The following is a 20,952-nucleotide window of genomic DNA, read 5'->3' on the forward strand; positions in this document are numbered from 1 at the left end:
GCCGTTAAGCGGCATGCATCCAGTGACTATACAGCTTGCTCAAAGCAATCTCTGTTGTCCCTGCATGTACTGGAGATGTAGTGTGCACTGCGTGACTTCGGACGGTCGGTGCCAGGGCAGCCTCCTTTCAAAACACAGCCCGGTCTGTCTCTGTACCTGCCTGGCGCGTTCCGCAGCACGGGGGCCAATGCTTGTTCTGTGAGTAGGGCTGAGGGACTGTCTCCCTGCAGTTTAGGCCCCTACTGCGTATTCCACGTTCTCTGCGGAGTCCACCTTGCTTTCATAGTGACTTCTCGTTTACCTGTGGATCCAATTTAAACAGGAAATTTTAATCGAAGGAGCTAGGTATTGGCAATCATTGGTACTGATTCACACTTCTTTACCCGGCGAGGATTAATTTATTAGAATTACATTTCATCTCCCTTACTGGTTTTTGCATAGGTTACGGGGCAGTTTGGAAAAAGCAGTAATGTAACTCAGTATGGTGATGATTCATCTACACGAGACCCCATTTGCTGTACCACTAGTCTGGGAGTAGTCTGCAGAGTAGGATTGTGCCTGCCCGTGTTAGAGCTCGTGCGCTGGCGCCTGGACAGTGGTGAGTTGTGGGCGTGTGCAGGTGACGCAGCAGCTGTTCCGCGCCGAGGACGCTGCGTTCGGCATGGACGGCGAGAGCCTGGACATCACGCGCGGCCGCGACCACGGGCTGCCGCCGTACCCCGCCTTCCGCGAGCTGTGCGGCCTGCCACCCGCCAACACCTGGAGGGACCTCGCCAACACGCTGGGCCACAACGTGAGTCGCATTTGCCGAGCTATTTTCCCAGCTGAGTTCCTGGCCCATTTACTCCAGTATATTTTACATGTCGGACACCTGAAGAGCACAAGTGGATAACGCTATAACGAGAGGACCATCAGACCTTTAAATCACGGATTTTCATGAGTCTTATATGTACACTACTGGCCATTAAAATTGCTACACCAAGAAGAAATGCAGATGATAAACGGGTATTCATTGGACAAATATATTATACTAGAACTGACATGCGATTACAATTTCACGCAATTTGGGTGCATAGATCCTGAGAAATCAGTACTCAGAACAAACACCTCTAGCCGTAATAACGACTTTGATACGCCTGGGCATTGAGTCAAACAGAGCTTGCATGGCGTGTACAGGTACAGCTGCCCATGCAGCTTCAACACGATACCACAGTTCATCAAGAGTAGTGACTGGCGTATTGTGACGAGCCAGTTGCTCGGCCACCATTGCCAGACGTTTTCAATTGGGGAGAGATCTGGAGAATGTGCTGGCCAGAGCAGCAGTCGAACATTTTCTGTATCCAGAAAGGCCCGTACAGGACCTGTAACATGCGGTCGTGTATTATCCTGCTGAAATGTGGGGTTTCGCAGGGATCGAATGAAGGGTAGAGCCACGGGTTGTAACACATCTGAAATGTAACGTCCACTGTTCAAAGTACCGTCAGTGCGAACAAGAGGTAACCGAGACTTGTAACCAATGACACCCCCATACCGTCACGCCGGGTGATACGCCTGTATGGGGATGACGAATACGCACTTCCAATGTGCGTACACCGCAGTGTCGCCAAACACGGTTGCGACCATCATGATGCTCTAAATAGAACCTGGATTCGTCCGAAAAAATGACGTTTTGCCATTCGTGCACCCAGGTTCGTTGTTGAGTACACCATCGCAGGCGCTCCTGTCTGTGATGCAGCGTCAAGGGTAAAAGCAGCCATGGTCTCCGAGCTGATAGTCCATGCTGCTGCAAACGTCGTCGAACTGTTCGTGCAGATGGCTGTTGTCTTCCAAACGTTCCCATCTGTTGACTCAGGAATCGAGACGTGGCTGCACGATTCGTTACAGCCATTCGGATAAGATGCCTGTCATCTAGACTGCTAGTCATACGAGGCCTTTGGGATCCGGCACGGCGTTCCGTATTACCCTCCTGAACCCACCGATTCCATATTCTACTAACAGTCATTGGATCTCGACCAACGCGGGCAGTAATGTCGCGATACGATAAACCGCAATCGCGATAGGCTGCAATCCGACCTTTATCAAAGTCGGAAACGCGGTGATACGCATTTCTCCTCCTTACAAGAGGCATCACGACAACGTTTCACCAGGCAACGCCGGTGAACTGCTGTTTGTGTATGAGAAATCGGTTGGAAACTTTCGTCATGTCAGCGCGTTGTAGGTGTCGCCACCGACGCCAACCTTGTGTGAATGCTCTGAAAAGCTAGTCATTTGCATATCAGAGCATCTTCTTCCTGTCGCTTAAATTTCGCGTCCGTAGCACGTCATCTTCGTGGTGTAGCAATTTTAGTGGCCAGTAGTGTAGTTACTATGCTGGCGGTACTGGTTCAATCCTGATCAAATACTTTTTTTTTTCAATTTAATCGTAGAGAATATCGCTATACAGTATATGTCACGTAGATCGGTACATCTGGTGATGTTAATGAGTCCGCCCGTCGATTGCTCGTCACAATTCTCTACTTCTGACGGATTTTCTTGTTGCTGTCCTGCTGTAGAAACGCTTGCGCGTTCCATTTCACTGTACTGTTTTGACACGCACTGCACTGACGATGCATTGCGAACACCTGATGCTAACGAAAGATGCCTGATGGCGGTTTACACCGCCCGGGAAATCCGTAACCGCCCGACGGCAATAAAGGTTATTTTTGAATAATTTTGCATGACTTATAGTATTTAATGACATTCTGTTTGATAAACTTGAAAAAATATATTATACAGGGGCAGGATTTGAAGCCTTATAGCCAGCATGGTAACCATGAAACTTAGCCGCTGGCCTACGCTCGCTTGGTCGAAACATGACCAAAGCTGCACAGATAGGAGACACGCATAAAACTTCAGTATCGATTTTCTCGGAAACTGGGGGACTTCTCACAAAAAGCTGCTTCCCAGGTACTGGACAGGTCCTCTACTAAGACTCTACAGAATCCGAGATTAACAGGTCTGATGGTCCCCTTAACAGTGCCAAATCCGACATTCGTCACCAGAATGATCAACAATGTATTTGCAGAGTGAATTTTTCATTGTGCAACGGAGTGTGTGCTTGTATGAAACTTCCTGGCAGATTAAAACTATGTGCTGGACCGGGACTCGAACACGAGACCTTTACCCTTCCCGGGAAAGTGCTCTACCGACTTTTTAGTGGAAGGATTGAGTCGGAGGGCACAATGTGCAGGGGTCGTCTCGAGGCCTGGCTACGGTGACTTCGCACCGAAGGGAAAAAGGAGGGAAAGGTAGGTTCAGGACAAAAAGAAAAAGCTAAACGCTATCCACAAGCAGGATTTTTTTATTTATTTTATTTGCATGTATACAAAGTCACGTTGTGCCATGAAGAAAGAAAAGGAAAGAGAGGTCCATCCTCCGACTGACTAAAATAAACATTCACTCTCCTAATAATTGCTAAGCAGAGTCGTCGCGTTGCCAGATCATTCTAGTGTATTTTCTAGTGTCTTTTGTTGAATTACTGCTCGCCATGGATGATGCAGCTGCGCAACGGGTTTTGTAGTGCACTCCAGATGTAGTTCGAAAAATATTGTCTATATTTGTGGTTCCTAACTATCGCGCAATGCCGTTCCTGCACGTATTTTCAAAAATCGAGTACATTCTTTGGACCGTCACTGAATAAGTAATGGACTGCATGGCCTCGTATCCACGTGAAGGCATTGGTCTTGGCCATCGGACACTACGTCTATGATGACAAATGTCGGACTTGGCACTTACAAGGTACCATCAGGCCTGTTAATGTTCTGAAGAGTTTCAGTGATGTAGAGAACCTTCATAGGATTTGTCGACCTGGAAAAAGCGTCCGACTATGTACAATGGTGCAAGATGTTCGAAATTCTTAGATAAATAGGGGTTAACGTATAGGAATAGACGGGTAATATACAGTATATACAAGAGCCAAGAAGGAATAATAAGAGTTAACGACGAAGAACGAAGTGCTCGGATTTGAAAGACTGTATGGCAAGAGCACCCTCGATGACGCATCGCAAAGTAAGCGGATCACCACTTCGATAGAGCGGTCCAGGTACCACATGCTCCGGAGAACAGCATTGAAGAATGAGTAATCAACTAGGTCAAACGGTTGATAACGTCGATAGATGCCTGCCCACTTGGTATTCATCGAACCTTCGCCAGCGTTATTACGTCCCTATATCGGCAGAGAGCTACACGTATGTTTTGGGGACCCGCCAACAATGCTTGAATCTGCGAAACACCGTACTGTATTGTCCTCTCGAAACGTGTAGCCATCAATCCGGTGAAAAATTTTATGTCACTATTCAGCAGCGTCAAGAGCTGGCAATCATGGACACGGGACCCACCATTCGATATATGAATAGGCACTGTCAGTCCTTCTATGTGACAATAAAAAAGTATTTAGAAGTTGATCCTCGCAGAGAAGAAAACATCAACCAGCTACTGTCAGTAACTTTATTTATTTACACAAACAGGGCCGTTACCAGTTACGTACCGCCAAGTTCACCATCAAAGGGCTGTGTTTTAGATTTGTTGTTGTTTGCATTAGTTGTTGGCTGGTTTTTTCAACAACTAATGTAAACAACATCAGATGTAATATAAACGTGAACACCCTCTGACGATAAACCTTTCGGTTCGAGACTGATAGCAGTGCTATTTGTATGAATAAATGCCATTATAAACGGTGGCTGGTTGCTGCTTTCTTCTTTGCAAGGATCAACTTGTATTTTCTATACAGCAACTGCCTCAAAAATGTCATTTTTCCACAAAATAGCAGGAAGAAAGACTTTGCTACGATACAAATACCGTTAATACTGACGCACAACGTTTCATTTGTGATGATACGAGCACAGACACATAACATTAGGTTTTTAACTAGCAGAACTGTAATCAACAAACACCACTTCTCATGTATTTTATATTTTGGAGCTGTAGATGGACGCACACCTTGACTCGAATACCATGTGCCCTCTACCTCTACTAACACATGTTTCAAACACTTTCTTCATGGTTTAGCCCCACATCAAGTATGGGAACATACAACAGAGTACCAAGAACACAATAGCACTGGAGACGCGTTTTATGAAAACAATGACACTTACAACGTTTTCTGTACCTCCACCGATGGATAACTATCCATTTAGTACTTTTACGATATACCACTTTGATACCTAAATGATTTGCGTATTTCAATATTGCTTACAATCTTTTCATATTCAGCAACCTGAAGTTCTATCGTCATAATATTACACACAGAGTAAGAAGTATCTTACGAAATACGGTTGGAAAATATTCACAAAAAAATCGATATTCCAGTTATGTAAGCAGTACCATATCGCGGGCAGGGTGAGATATTGGCCTCTGGTGAAGGCGCAGCGACAGAAGGGGCTTAAAAACTGACTGAAAAAGACAGTCAAGAAAGAAAAACCTACTAGAAGAACCTTTACCCTCGGCCCACGATGGAAACGCACGCTGTTGCCACAGTATTATTCCGTCCAAGTGGCGTCGATGATGAATTGAACTTCTGACAGGTGATATAAAGTATCAACTTTTGAATTGTCTGCGAAGTGATGCATTCTCTACATAATTTCAGAACGATCTCTACTTATTACCTTTCGTAGGAATGTTCGAAAAACGGTGAATCGTAGGACCGGTAGAAATTTATACGTGGGAGTTTCATGTTGGCATCCATTGATTCAAACGTTTGGAATCCATTGTCGTTTGTGTAGCATTTATACTTATTTGTCCATTGATTTGTTGAAATATTTAATGTGACAAAAAGTCCATAAAAATCTTCGATTTTGTTTCTGCACATTTTCATCACTTTGGCACGTTGGCACTCATAAAACGCACAAGGTTCTGCTTGTTGCCTCAAGGGTCAAACCACGTACTTTGATCAAACATCAGCTGAAGTCTCACTTTCGGATGATGGCAATCGTATTACACGGTGACGTTTACGTGGTAAAAATAACGCATTCGATTAATCACTGTGTGCTCTTTGCGATATTTTTGCTATTACGGGCAACAAAGCTTTTTGAAAGTAATCCATGTGAACTGGTCCCTTTCTCAAACTGGACGTCTCTTGGAGGTTGTCTTCTTACCATGCCACGCCCATTTATACTCCAGCTGAACAATCGTCGAGTGGTGCAGTTACATTTTGTTTACTTGCCCTGTTCGGCGGCAGCTGCCGAGCGAATTTTTTCGAGGGCAACGCCTGTGTGCCATTGGCACATACTGCGTGTCCGTAAGACGGGTTGCAGGCCTGCAGGCGCACCATTACGCGATCGTTTAGCTCAACACATGTCAAGTGGTCACCGGCACGCGGGACTGCCGCCTCAATGAAAAGCGCAATAAAATCGGCTCCTCGCTCAACGTGTTAAACAATGATACTTAAATATCATCTTAGAGCAAAGTGATCAACAACTAAAAAGTGAACTAATTCATACAAATTTAAGTTGGCCTGTCATCTCCCTAATAGTGAAAAGGTAAAAATCGGCAGAAGTTGGAAGGGTTCGACCAGTAGTCATTTATTTTTTGTTAGATGATCAGATAGCGCTGTGTCAGCCAGCCATTGTTGACTGTTGTGTTACTGTATTGAACTTGGCTGTATTTCGTAGTGACATGGAGTTTCCTTTCCTCGTGATAAGTGTAGGGAATTGTTGCAGTTAGGATCTTCGTTAAATATTAGATGACAAGCTCGGCATTGTCCAGGTAGTGATTTTGCCAATTTTATACTAGAAATGGTAATATCGAAAGAATTTCATTTACATTCATTCGTGGAAACATCTTTTAAATTATGAAACAGTTTCTGTACGCTGGGAGCACCTGTTTCGCTTGTCTACAGTGCCTCTATGGTAACGCCCCTTCATAGCTCTACAGACAGCTATTATTTTCGCCTGCAGCCGTTTGCGCTTCGCAGTTGAAAGCCGTAAAAAGCGCTGCAACGTGTCAGGGATTTTCTTAGATTGACTCTATGACAGGAGTGTCTTAGTAATGAAGATAAATGTACTAAAACTTCATGCATGATGCGGTATTTTCTCAAGCGTCTCTGATTATGATGTCATGTCTCCTGATCTATGTGTCATACAATGGCATAATTTTATAAGTACGCAAGTACATATAGCGGCATATGTGAATACTGTCTGCAAAATGTGTTGCCGCTAGAGTTGGTAGCAAAGAAGTAATACATTTAAATTACATGCACAATGCGGCAGCTTTTCACGCATCTAAGTGTTTAGAATGTCATATCTCCTGAACTATGTGTGGCGTCATGACATACGAGGGCGAGTCAAATGAAAACCTTAAATATTTTTAAAATGTTATTTATTGTGCAGAAGTGGTGCAAAGCTGTATCACTTTTCAACATAGTCTCCCCCACGCTCAATGCAAGTCCTCCAGCGCTTACAAAGTGCATAAATTCCTTTGGAAAAAAATTCTTTTGGTAGTCCGCACAGCCACTCATGCACCGCGTGGCGTACCTCTTCATCAGAACGGAACTTCTTTCCTCCCATTGCGTCTTTGAGTGGTCCAAACATATGTAAATCACTTGGGGAAAGTTCTAGTGAGTATGGTGGATGAGGAAGGCACTCAAAATGTAGGTCTGTGATCGTTGCCACTGTTGTACGGGCAGTGTGGGGTCTTGCATTGTCATGTTGCAAAAGGACACCTGCTGACAACAATCCACGTCGCTTTGATTTGGCTGCCAGCCGAATATGACTTTTTAGGAGATCTGTGTATGATGTACTGGTAACAGTGGTCCCTCTAGGCATGTAATTCTCCAAAATTACGCCTTTTCCGTCCCAAAAGAGAGTCAGATGGTTCTGTTCGAAACTTCTTTGGTTATTCCTTGCTCGTTCTCTTCTTTTCCGGTTGGTGGAAGTGAACGCAGGTTTCGTCCCCAGTAACGATTCTTGCAAGGAAGCCATCACCTTCTCTTTCAAAGCGCCAAGGGAGTTCTTCACAAGCATCAACACGTCGTTCTCTCATTTCAGGAATCAACTGCCGTGGCACCCATCTTGCAGACACTTTGTGAAACTGGAGCACATCATGCACAATGTGGTGTGCTGACCCATGACTAATCTCTAAACATGCTGCAATGTCATTCTGTGTCACTCGGGGGTTTTCCTTCACTATGGCTTCAACCGCTCCAATGTTCTGTGGAATCACAACTAGTTGTGCCTGACCTGGACGAGGAGCATCTTCCACTACAGTCACACCATTTGCGAACTTCCTACACTATTCGTAGACTTGCTGCTGTGACAAACATGCATCACCGTACTGAACCTTCATTCGTCGATGAATTTCAATAGGTTTCACACCTTCACTACGCAAAAACCGAATAACAGAACGATGTTCTTCCCTGGTGCAAGTCGCAAGTGGGGCAGCCATCTTTATACTGTTTCTGCGACGGTATGTGTGCATCTCCACTATGCTGCCACCCACAGGCCATTCTGCACACTGTTTGTAGCACGCATACCAACTTACAGGATAACGGCGCGAAATTTCGATTTGTTATTACAAATTTAAGGTTTTCATTTGACTCACCCTCGTAATTTTGTAGGTGCATTTAGCAGCATATGTGGATACCGTCTTGAAATTTAATACGAATAAGAATTATTAGTACAGAAGTAATACATTTACCGTCACGCATGAAGCGACAGCTTTTCACACATTTCATTGTTTATGATGTCGTATGTCCTAAACTGTGATATGTAAGTGGTTCTTACCCCCACAGCGACGGAGCGAGGTGGCGCAGTGGTTAGCACACTGGACTCGCATTCGGGAGGACGACGGTCCAAACCCGCGTCCGGCCATCCTGATTTAGGTTTTCCGTGATTTCCCTCAATCGCTTCAGACAAATCCCGGGATGGTTTCTTTGAAAGGGCACGGCCGACTTCCTTCCCCATCCCTCCCTCATCCAATGAAACCGATGACCTCGCTGCCTGATCCCTTCCCCCAACAAACCATCCCCCACAGCGATTGTTGCGTAACAGTAAGAGACAGGTTTACCAAGTCTGGTTGAAGTCGGTTAGGAGGAGATATGAAACCGCTCACACACAAACACACATCCATCATTATGACATGTGCGGATCTCAAAACATGAGACGATTTCAATTTTGATCATGCCACCATTTAAGCGTTTCTTACCACCTTGCGTGGCTTCTGCTTTTGAGAACGCATGAAGCATAGGGTTAAGGTGCCAGTACTGCAGGCGACAAGGAGGCAAGTGTGTCCTGTCCCCCCTTCCTCCCCACCCCCTCTCCGCACGGATTCTTACGGTGTAGCAGTCTGTGTGGGTCAGGCATTCTTCCATCGCTTCCTGCAATCCTCTGAGGCATTAGCCAACTTATAGTTAACACACCGAGTTCACATTGCTTCAGTGATCGCTATTTTTACACAAACGCTTTACGCACCACACACAGTACACATACCCTAAATTACAAAGACACATTTTCATGCAACATTAGGACCATGACGATTGTATTGTATTGTATGTTAACCGGGGGGCTAGAAACGACGGAGAGGCTGCGTCCCCGCCGCAGCCGCAGCAGTCCACAACCCCACGACGAGTACCGCAGTCTACTTGACCCCTTCGCCGCCCCACACCGAACCACTCTTTCAGGGTTGTTGTGCGGTTCTGCCCCCGGTGGAACCCCCCCCCCCCCCCCCCCATGGTACGCCTCACACCAGACGAGTGTAACCCCTATGTTTGCGTGGTAGAGTAATGGTGGTGAACGCGTAAGTGGAGAACTTGAATGCGCAGCACTCACCGACATAATGTAGCTGAGGCGGAATAACGGAAACAAGCCGGCATTCGCCGAGGCAGATGGAAAACCGCTTAAAAACCAATTTCAGAATGGCCAGCTCACCGGACCTCGACACAAGTCCGCGGGGCGGATTCTTGCTGTGGACCAGGCGCTCCTTCCCACTACTGAAAGGCGTACCATGACGATAGTCCTGCCTTTTTGTTGTGCACTTTCTATCTTCCCGTCTGTCTGGAAAGATAAGTTCCTTTTCAGTTACCTGTCTTCTGACTGGTTTGCTGCATCTCACCACAACGTCCTTTCCTATTGCAGTCTTTTCATTTCAGAGTAGCACTCATCTATTTGTTGTGTATAAGGTGTTCGGAAATTCCCGGTACAAACTTCTAGGACTTGTAGAGGTGTATGAGTACATAATGTTTTGAATGGGACTCGCCGGCCGTGGTGGCCAAGCGGTTAAAGGCGCTACAGTCTGTAACCGCGCGGCAGCTACGGTCGCAGGTTCGAATCCTGCCTCGGGGATGGATGTGTGTGATGTCCTTAGGTTAGTTAGGTTTAAGTAGTTCTAAGTTCTAGGGGACTGATGACCTTAGAAGTTAAGTCCCATAGTGCTCAGAGCCATTTGAACCATTTTTGAATGGGACTCCATGTCCGCATACTTACCGTTTCCATTATACGAAAGTTTCAATTCAGGTGTGTAACGCGCCCACTCCTGCTGGAGGGAAAGAGAAAAGTCTCATAATTGGGCTCGTATGCAAAGTGTAATTTGCGAGACTCCCGCAGCGTCAGAGGAAAATATGCTGGCACGAATTATGGTTGCTGTACAAGAATTGGAAGAGACATCGGCTATGACGGAGAATGCGTACAGAACATGCTTCGTAGGTACAATGTCTGTAACAATGTTGATGGTCGCCATATGTGGCCGCTGTTGTAATCTATCAATGCTGTTTGTACGTACAATGTACTGGGTTCTTTTTTGATTTGGAATAATGTAAATACGTAATGTTTAAGTGTTAATACAAACTGATGTGCTTAGGTGGAAAATGGATGATTCGTTATGTGTCCTTCCTAACTGTTATCTAATACTTGTAGTTCGTCACACCTGATTCAGTTCCTCGGATAGTACTGGATGAGCAGGTCAGTGTGTCCTCAGCGTGGTGTTATCTTCAATCAGTTTACGTAACGTAAGCCTGTAATGAATACTTGCAGACACGCCTGAACTATACTTCATTGTGCGAACGTGTTTATGACTCGAAACCGTGATATTGGCACCCCATTCTGTACCGTCCCGTTCCTATCACCTGCCCTTAACAGCTTGTGTGAATGCCACCATTCTAAATGCATTGTTAAGTGTTTTGATGGCTGCGTACAGTGTGAACCGACCTTAAGATATCCCAGATCCTTTGAGAGACAGTGAATATATGAAAAGTGCAATGTAAGATGTAAGAGCGTGTTACACTTTTTTGCGTGGTTTTCCACAGTCGGCGCGGCGGCTGTCGCAGCTGTACGACAGCCCTCAGGACGTGGACGTGTTCGTAGGCGGCCTGCTGGAGCCTCCAGTGACCGGCAGCCTGCTGGGGCCCACGTTCCGCTGCCTGGTGGCCGAGCAGTTCCACCGCTGGAAGCGCGGAGACCGCTTCTACTACGAGATGGGACAGCTGCCGCACTCCTTCAGCCCAGGTAACGCCGAACCACGAGCTGCTTCACTCACACCTGACCAGCTGCCTGACCTCAGGCTGAACAGCAGCTGGCTGAGCAGGCACTGATCGACGTTTCGTTTCAGAAAAGGAGGGTCACACGTTGTCACTGTCTACTCCCCCTCCCCTCTACTCCCTCCATATATTCTCGCCGCTACCCTTACATTTAACACGCCACAGGTGCTTATGGTTTAATAAATATAGACAGTAAAATACTAAAAAGTTCTTATTTATTAATAATAAGCAATCCAAAACATAGCGGGTGGTAGATGCCCAAAGTTATCCCACAGAAATCAGTATTGACCCACTGGTAACTACATAGTCTACATGCAGAAAATGAATAACATAACTTTATACCAAACAAGAATGAATTTGAGACGCAAGGAAGAAGACAGGCCCGAAGTGAAAAGTTGTGGAATTTTTCTGAAGATAAAAAGAACAAGTAATCGTTGCACACGCTCCACGGAGGCCGAAAAGAAATATATAATAATAACTAAATATAATAGAATATATACAGTATTTTAATACAATAATAATAATAATAATTTCTTGTTGTAAATGTATATTTATAAAAACAAATCTAAAACACTACACCACAGTGTTAAGACCAGAATGTTTATATTGATCTGAATGCCTAACAATGAACTATAAGATGGACAAACTAGAGGTACTGGAAAGAAGGATTATTAGAAAAATAATGGGTGCAATGAAAACTGCAAATGGTTGGAAAGTAAGAAGTAATGAGGAGATGTACAAAAATATAGAGAAAATATCTGAACTAACGGCCAAACGAAATTAACGATTTTTGGACATCTCTACCGAATGGATGGAAATACATAACAAAACAAATACTCCTATATTTCTGGAAGAAGAAATCGACAATAGCGTGGATTACAGAAGTAAGAAAAGATCTTGAAAGAAACAACACCAAAGAATCAGCAACAGCAGAAGGAAAAAAATACTAAATTTGGAAGGCTTTCAAAGCAGAAGAAATAAAAAAACGGGAACAACATGGACAGAAGAAAGGAAAAGACTTCATGGGGAGCAAATGAGGGAATACTGGAAAAATAGGAAACAACAACAAAAGAAGAAGAGGAACTGAAGTTGTTAACGTGATCCTAGTTGGTCAATACGATTGTAAAAAAAATAATAATAATAGTTTCACTTTAGCGATTAGTACAGTGTTTTAACAAACGTCCTATAATTTACAAATGACTCTGACCGACTTAACTTCTGAGGTCATCATTCGCCACGAACTTAGAACTAATTAAACCTAACTAACCTGAGGACATCACAAACATCAATGCCCGAGGCAGGATGCGAACCTGCGACCATAGCGGTCGCTCGGTTCCAGACTGTAGCGCCTAGAACCGCATGGCCACACCGTCCGGCTATAATTTACACTTCAGAGATACAGCATTTGAGAAGCACCACTACTATATTTGACAAGTACATCTCCCATGGATTTAATTAACTATATTAATAGTAGCAACAAACTCTCACAATTTTGACAACACCATAATTGACAATATATAAAATTGAAGTTTCACCTGTGTTCAGGATATCAGTCTGTGCCAGTTCTTGCTAGTAGACTCAAGAAAACGGATATATTGTTAAGAGGAGGTACAGAGAGATTGTAAATGGGCGCTTTTAGCTGGCTGGAATGTTAACTGGCAGGCCACAAGCCCATCCATAAGTACAGTCCCTCCCGCAGCAAATGAAGAAGTATCCTGTGTTAAGCATAGCTTCTGATTCCTAGAATTCCTGACGTTTCAGAGACTCTTAGTTTTCATACTCCTTTACGAAATTTAGGTTAGTTCGAAATTTGTAAACTGACATATTTAAAATACAAATACTTCTACCATTAATATTTTCTGCATAGTCACACACTTAAATATTCTCATACGTAATGGCTTTCATAGTTAGTTTAAAAGTGAAGTATCTCTAGAAGAAAAAGAACTTTTCTGCTGTCTCCACGATCATGAATGGATAAAAGTTACCTAATGCCCCCCCCTTGTATTTTTTGTTGCCTATGTAGGTCGTATGTATACAGGGTGTTACAAAAAGGTACGACCAAACTTTCAGGAAACATTCCTCACACACAAATAAAGAAAAGATGTTATGTGGAAATGTGTCCGGAAACGATTAATTTCCATGTTAGAGCTCATTTTAATTTCGTCAGTATGTACTGTACTTCATCGATTCACCGCCAGTTGGCCCAATTGAAGGAAGGTAATGTTGACTTCGGTGCTGCAATGGACGAGGCAATTCTTCATGCAGTTGACGATAACTCTAATGTCAGCGTCAGAGAAGTTGCTGCTGTACAAGGTAACGTTGACCACGTCACTGTATGAAGAGTGCTACGAGAGAACCAGTTGTTTCCGTACCATGTAGAGCGTGTGCAGGCACTATCAGCAGCTGATTGGCCTCCACGGGTACACTTCTGCAAATGGTTCACCCAACAATGTGTCAATCCTCATTTCAGAGCAAATGTTCTCTTTACGGATGAGGCTTCATTCCAACGTGATCAAATTGTAAATTTTCACAATCAATATGTGTGGGCTGACGAGAATCCGCAAGCAATTGTGCAATCACGTCATCAACACAGATTTTCTGTGAACGTTTGGGCAGGCATTGTTGGTGATGTCTTGGTTGGGCCCCATGTTCTTCCACCTACGCTCAATGGAGCACGTTATCATGATTTCATACGGGATACTCTACCTGTGCTGGTAGAACATGTGCCTTTACAAGTACGACACAACATGTGGTTCATGCACGATGGAGCTCCTGCACATTTCAGTCGAAGTGTTCATACGCTTCTCAACAACAGATTCGGTGACCGATGGATTGGTAGAGGCGGACCAATTCCATGGCCTCCACGCTCTCCTGACCTCAACCCTCTTGACTTTCATTTATGGGGGCATTTGAAGGCTCTTGTCTACGCAACCCCGGTACCAAATGTAGAGACTCTTCGTGCTCGTATTGTGGACGGCTGTGATACAATACGCCATTCTCCAGGGCTGCATCAGCGCATCAGGGATTCCATGCGACAGAGGGTGGATGCATGTATCCTCGCTAACGGAGTTCATTTTAAACATTTCCTGTAACAAAGTGTTTGACGTCACGCTGTTACGTTCTGTTGCTGTGTGTTTCCATTCCATGATTGATGTGATTTGAAGAGAAGTAATAAAATGAGCTGTAACATGTAAAGTAAGCGTTTCCGGACACATGTCCACATAACATATTTTCTTTCTTTGTGTGTGAGGCATGTTTCCTGAAAGTTTGGCCATACCTTTTTGTAACACCCTGTATAATATGCATCAAAATACTCGTCGGAGACGTATACAATTGAATTTCCCTTGAAGTTTTATTTTTCATGACGTAAAGTGCATAAAATAGGACAAAGTGAATTTAAAGATGACCCTAACATAAACGTTATGCTATGCTTCCACTTAGTCCCAAACTGCAACCTTTATTTTGCATTCGCTTTCATTTGTTGCACCAACTTACACCAAATTATCGCCGTCCAACAAAACGTAGACCTCGCCCTTGTGTGTCGGACCGAGACTCGATCTCGAGAGCTTTGCCTTTCGCAGGCAAGTGCTGTAAGGAGTCAGATACACAAGCACAACTCTGTCTCACGAATGTATTACACCAGATGTTTCACACACCTGCAGGATTAGAAACTGAACTGTTTCAAACGTGAGCTGCTGTGAATGCACAATGTAGGTAGCTGGACAATGTAGCTGTGCATATGTATTTATGTATTTATAGCTCTGAATTAGGATTCATCCGAAAACTGAAAAGGTATTCAGTAGTGTTTATGTCCCTGTCAATGAATCCACACCTCAACACTTATTTAATTTTTGCTTACACTACTTCTAAAATTTATATTTCACTAAGGACATTCCATTACCAAATAAAAAATAACAACAATATGTACAGGTAGATAGACTGGTGCTCATGTGATTTTCAAACTTATTGTAGACCCTTAGGAATTAAAATAATGAATTTGACAACAGTGTGCATAGCCTGGACAATTCTCATGGATTCAGTGATGACTCATGTCTCCCTTCCAGCTCTTGTTCCAGAGTGACAATTGCCTTATACAGGAGAGAACTCAGTGTTGTGTGTTGCGTTTACAAGGTCTGATACCAGTTGTTGACATCAGGAGATACTGCTTTAGAGCTCAAGTATGTGAAAAATGTGTATCAACAGTGAGGAAGAAACTGGAGTTCAGCACCTCATTGAGACTTATGTCAGTGATGTTGGAGTACATGCTGGATCAGGAAACGAAGCAAGCATGGTCTATTTAAGGAATCGGTCTAGGAATGAGTTAGAGCCACCACAAAAACTTAAACCCTCGCTCTCTCCCACCCAAAACCGTAAAAGAATCGTGAAAGAAACACCCAGTCTACTTCCTTAACCACTCTGAAATAGGTTCAATAAAATAGGGCTCTCTAACACTGAATTCATAAGTGCAGGATGATTTAATCGTGTATGAAGGAAATGTGCTAAGCATATCCTGCAATTTCCCCCATTACAAGCTGTTCAGTTTATCATTGAATATCTGGTATTCAATTATTTTGGTGAAAATTTTGTAGGCCTATCAGCACACGTTGGAAGCACTCAAAACATCCATGTAAGTGCCTGAGTAAATTACAGTTACTAATGTCTCCATTAAGAGGCTAGCATTCATTGCTGCATCTCCTTATCCTGACTGTTTTATATGTAATATTGCTGCAGTTAGGAAAGAAATATTCTGATAAACTGAGACTAAAATCCAAAATCACTCACAAACATTTGAAAATAAGGAAATATAATATTTTATTGAGCACAAGTAAATCTCGAGTAATATGTATATGTTGAAGAAAAAAAGACATGAATTAAATTGTAGTAGTCGCAAACCAATGAAATGTTTATGGATAGGATAAACTGGCAAAGGATGGAAAGTGATCAAGTATGCATGTGGGAAAAGTGGATTACAGACTGAAATACATTAGAAAGATTGTAGTAAGATATGCCTATACAATAGTGCCTACAAAAACTTCTCTCGTCTATGCTCTAGCAGGGTGAGCTGTGGATTATCTCGCAATGTATTCTTTTGTAAATTTGTTTCTGAGCAACATGAGCTTATGTAATTGTCTGTATGTTGCAGCCCAATTGAAGCAGATACGAAAAGCATCACTTTCTCGGATGTTATGCGACAATGGTGACAATATCACTATGGTTCAACCTGATGCTTTCCGCCTTGTTTCTGAAAAGTAAGTTGTATTTCTCTGAATAATGTAGAATTCTGTCTGTTTAATAGGCCTCTCTTTGTTGTAGTGGTGTATCACTTCGTATTCCAATAATGTGACTGTTTTAATTCTTGGGGCTCCCTTCCTATTGTTTTGTGCCCCCTGGCCCTTTTTTTAGAGAAATTTGAAGTTTTTTGAATTATTGGTAAATATTTTGAAATATTGAACAGTTCTTTTGCTTTTATTTGTCTTCTGTGACTTAATTATCTGTAAAGTTAGCAGTATTCTTTATATTTGCAGTATTTTATGTTGTCTTTCAAGTTACTCACCCACTTTTAGTGTGTAACTTTGTATTATCATGATGTTTGTATTTTTGCAGGAACCCACTGAAACCATGTGATAGTCCAGCAATTCCAAAGCTAGATCTTGGCCCATGGAAACAGTGATTCATTATCACAAGAAATTTATTATATTACTTTCATATGAAAATTTGTCACCAAAGGAAATCTTGTGATTTACCTAACAGCTCTATGTCAATTAAAAATGTTCACATTTTCATCTTCTTAGGTAATAAGCAGCATATGTTGGTACAGAAATCGTAATAATTTGGGAAAAGAATACAATTTTGTATTGTGGTTGTGAGGCATATTTAATTCAGTTTTAAGAAAAGAAAAATGCCAGATTGTTTTCATGTAATAAAGGCCAAGGCCTTTAATCATGCTGACATACTAGACTGCACCTACAGAAATAAGTTTTTAACTTAGTAGTGAGCCACAAGTGCAGCCCTTTACACTAACTTTCATTCCCGCAGAACTTCTCTGAAGTGATGAAACAGCTATTCATCAGCATTTCAGAAGAGTTTTTTAGATCATAACCATTTTGTTTACTGCAAAGTGAGGATGGGTGTAACCATGCATATCATTTAAAAATGGATTTATGGATTCATTCCACATTACAGATAATATCTCTGTAGTGGACTTCTTTTGTGATAAGCCCTGGTAACAGCCGTGCCTTCTCCTCTTAGGATGCTAGCAAGCGCCCTTGAAAGGCCTTTAGCTCTGCAAGTGCATCTTCCAGTTTCTGTATCACCTTTGTAATTTTTGTGTTGGAGTACTATGGTGTTTGTTTTCTGGGCTGCATTTTTACATCATATGATTGAAAGCAAATAGAAGAAGAGGTACACTTCTAGGTTTTTCACACAAATCTCCAACTCAGTGTTCCATAAATTGATAACAAAAGCGAAGTTACCTTTCTTCCCACGATTTTCATGTAATTGTTCTGCACACCTCTGTACTACATTTCCCTTACTAAATTTGACACTTTGAGTCATAGCGAAATATTTTTGAATTTTTTTCATCCCATCAATCAGACTCAGTTTACAGGAACATGCATACTATATATGACATTTAATGCCATATTTAAAAGAAAATTGTACAGATATCTAATCGTAACTTTTGCTTGTTAGTGCAAACTTTTTCAGCATGAAAGAGTATAAGGATCCATCATCTAAGCAATATATGTAACAAAAGGTGCTACATGATGCAAGATGAAAATTTAAGCTGTGCATGTTCTTGACAGTGAAATAGGTGTTGCTCTAAATTTTAAACATTGCCTTGATTTGTGTCAGAAGAACCCACAGAACTGATTATTTAGGTGTTTGTTGCATTTTTATTGATTTCTTTCAAAGGAGCTAGGGTAACCAGAAAAAGTAATCTGCACCCAGCACATAAACCGCCAATTTGCACTTTGTGCCAAGCACCTACAAAAACAGAAGTTAACCTATGTTTCACTAATTATTATAACCCTCTTCTCAAAAGAGTTGTAAGTGGTGCCCACGTGGACCTGAAATTGCTTCATCTCTCATTTTTAAACAAACAAACTGACAACATAGCATAACATACATTTCATCCACCTATGATGCTACAAACACAGTACTGCTACTATTAGATATGCAAGATTGGCAGTGGCTGGACACAAAACACTAATGTTCTGAAGCTTTGTTTTGAAGCCTTATAGCTTATACAACTTAATAAGTAGGACTCTCAGTGATCAAGATAAGTTTCGAAAATAGTATGTGCATGTGGGTTCCACATTTGTAATGCATATCCTTTATATATAAATGCCTGTCTTCCAAAGACTGCACAATCAACTGTACTGTGAAACTAAAATAATGATGGAAAAAGTATTATAGATAAACATCACAACTGACAGTCATATCATTTGACATTTTTGCCAGTTCTCAGGAAATAAATGCAGATAGGTTATTTTGTAGCTGTACTATGTACTAGATATGTCATGAATATTAAGTTGATACTAAGAGGCAACACTTTGTACTTGTCACTGTTCATAGCTATGGAACAATTAATCATTAACTTATTGAAATAAATTTATGTGATATTTGTGATTTTTAAACTAAGTTTTTATGTATGTTCAATTCTTGAACAACCAGATGTCAGATCTTTGTATCTGTTAGAGTAATGAATCAATATGTTTGTAGTTATTTATTTTTATTTAAGACTGGGTTCTAAAGAGGCTACTTTTATATTACCAAATATGTAAAATGATCATTTTTCAATAAATGTTTCTTTTTTTTACGCTATAAGTTTTATGATAACTTATTTGAAAGTATTTGATTAAATCAATGTCAGTTAGTTTTTCTGAAGATGAGAATCCTTACAGAGGGGAATGATGCAGTGATTACTCATATTGAGTAGGAACAGGATCTAAATCACTGCTGTGATCTTGATTTTAATTTCCCATTGTTCTTCTGCATTGCTATTCTGATAGTTTCAGGAGGCTTCCTACCTTTATGATTCCTTCAATTGCACCACAAACAATTACTCCTCCCCTTCCAGTTTTTTCATCTTTAGTAACCCTGATATTGACAGACATTTTAGCACTAATCTTTCCTTGGTTTTCGTACTAAACTTTTGGTATTTAGATGAAACCTGGAATATTCAGCAATTCTACCATGAACGTTTTGCTGACAGACAGATTAATTGCTAAAATGATGTGCTGATCACAAGTATTGTGTGAAATAAGACGACTACAAATGATGAGATGCATTCTGAATGCATAGATGTAAATTCATAAGAGAAGGGGACAAAGATGTTACTTTATCTCTGTGGTGAGCACTGAAGGCTGAAAGGACACTTGGAAATCTCAACTGGAATTATCATGGGCCATCATTCCTTATGCAAGGTTAGCGCAACAAACTCCGACTTTATGAGAAAGCTGAGTATTTCATAATTACTTAGCTTACTTCACATTGTTCTCATCAATGTCGAAACTATGTAGTTGTCTACTCCAGGATCATTTTCTGAACCGATGAGCTCTAGATAACAGTTCTATGTTGTTACCAATTAAACACTGGCCTTATATTTAGTTGTAATCATGTATTTATTAAAACATCAGGTTTACTTTAACTCAAGGTAATAAAATATTTCAGCATAATAAACATTATTGCACAACGTAATGAAATAAAATCACGTCTTTCATCTCTCACATGCAAATGACAAGCCACCAGCAAGGCTGAACCACCTGAAGACGTCGGACAGTTGCTCCGAGGAAATATTGTGGAATTTGCACAACATGATCCGTTGGCAGACTCATGAACAGTATTTACAATTTTGCCTTCGTTATGATGTGTAGTCACATCTTCAATTCCAGATTAATTATGAGCAGGCCATCGAAAAATACCAATGTTTGTACCAGAACTCCAAGTAAAAATTACAGCTGAATCTCGTTCCCACATAATTTCTTTATAATCTTTGAAAAACCCACCAAATATTTCTAAAGGATAAAGTATTTCATTTTTCTTAAATTTTATCTTCCCATTATTAAGGGCATGACCCTCCATGGTTAACTCGCTGGCTAGAGATGCAGTCAATCTCATAAGGACAGATGAAGAAGTAACAGGATGCTCTGTTCTACACAAAAAAATGTTTCCTTCTTCAGCTACGCCACATAGTTAGCGATTAAATGTTTGTTGGATATTCTATCATATGTTGCATAAACTGAACCATCAGTTCCAGTAATACTAAAGCTTGTATACAGTTGAGCATGATTAGGTTGAATCCAACCCTCCCCAATTTCTGTATCCTCTTAGGGAAGATTTAGATTATTTTTAGTCTTCTCATTCACAGGGAATGAGTAAATCTGGTGGCTGCCAATCTTATTCATTTAATAAGGCTAAACTTTAATTAACACATTTTAAAACAATTG

General features: G+C 41.8%; 1 protein-coding gene across 1 annotated transcript in view; it reads left to right on the forward strand.

The window, feature by feature from the left end:
- Window positions 1-19,266, forward strand: part of LOC126191099 (peroxidase-like) — a 155,309-nt gene extending 136,043 nt beyond the window's left edge. The window contains exons 10-13 of the mRNA XM_049931873.1: window positions 620-793; window positions 11,273-11,471; window positions 16,647-16,752; window positions 17,108-19,266. Of these exons, the coding sequence (XP_049787830.1) occupies window positions 620-793; window positions 11,273-11,471; window positions 16,647-16,752; window positions 17,108-17,174 (546 nt within the window). The 3' untranslated portion in view covers window positions 17,175-19,266. The remainder of the gene's footprint in view (window positions 1-619; window positions 794-11,272; window positions 11,472-16,646; window positions 16,753-17,107) is intronic.
- The last annotated feature ends 1,686 nt before the right edge of the window (window positions 19,267-20,952 follow it).

Source organism: Schistocerca cancellata, chromosome 1 (assembly GCF_023864275.1).
Source record: "Schistocerca cancellata isolate TAMUIC-IGC-003103 chromosome 1, iqSchCanc2.1, whole genome shotgun sequence".
In the NCBI taxonomy this organism is placed as follows: Eukaryota; Metazoa; Arthropoda; class Insecta; order Orthoptera; family Acrididae; genus Schistocerca; species Schistocerca cancellata.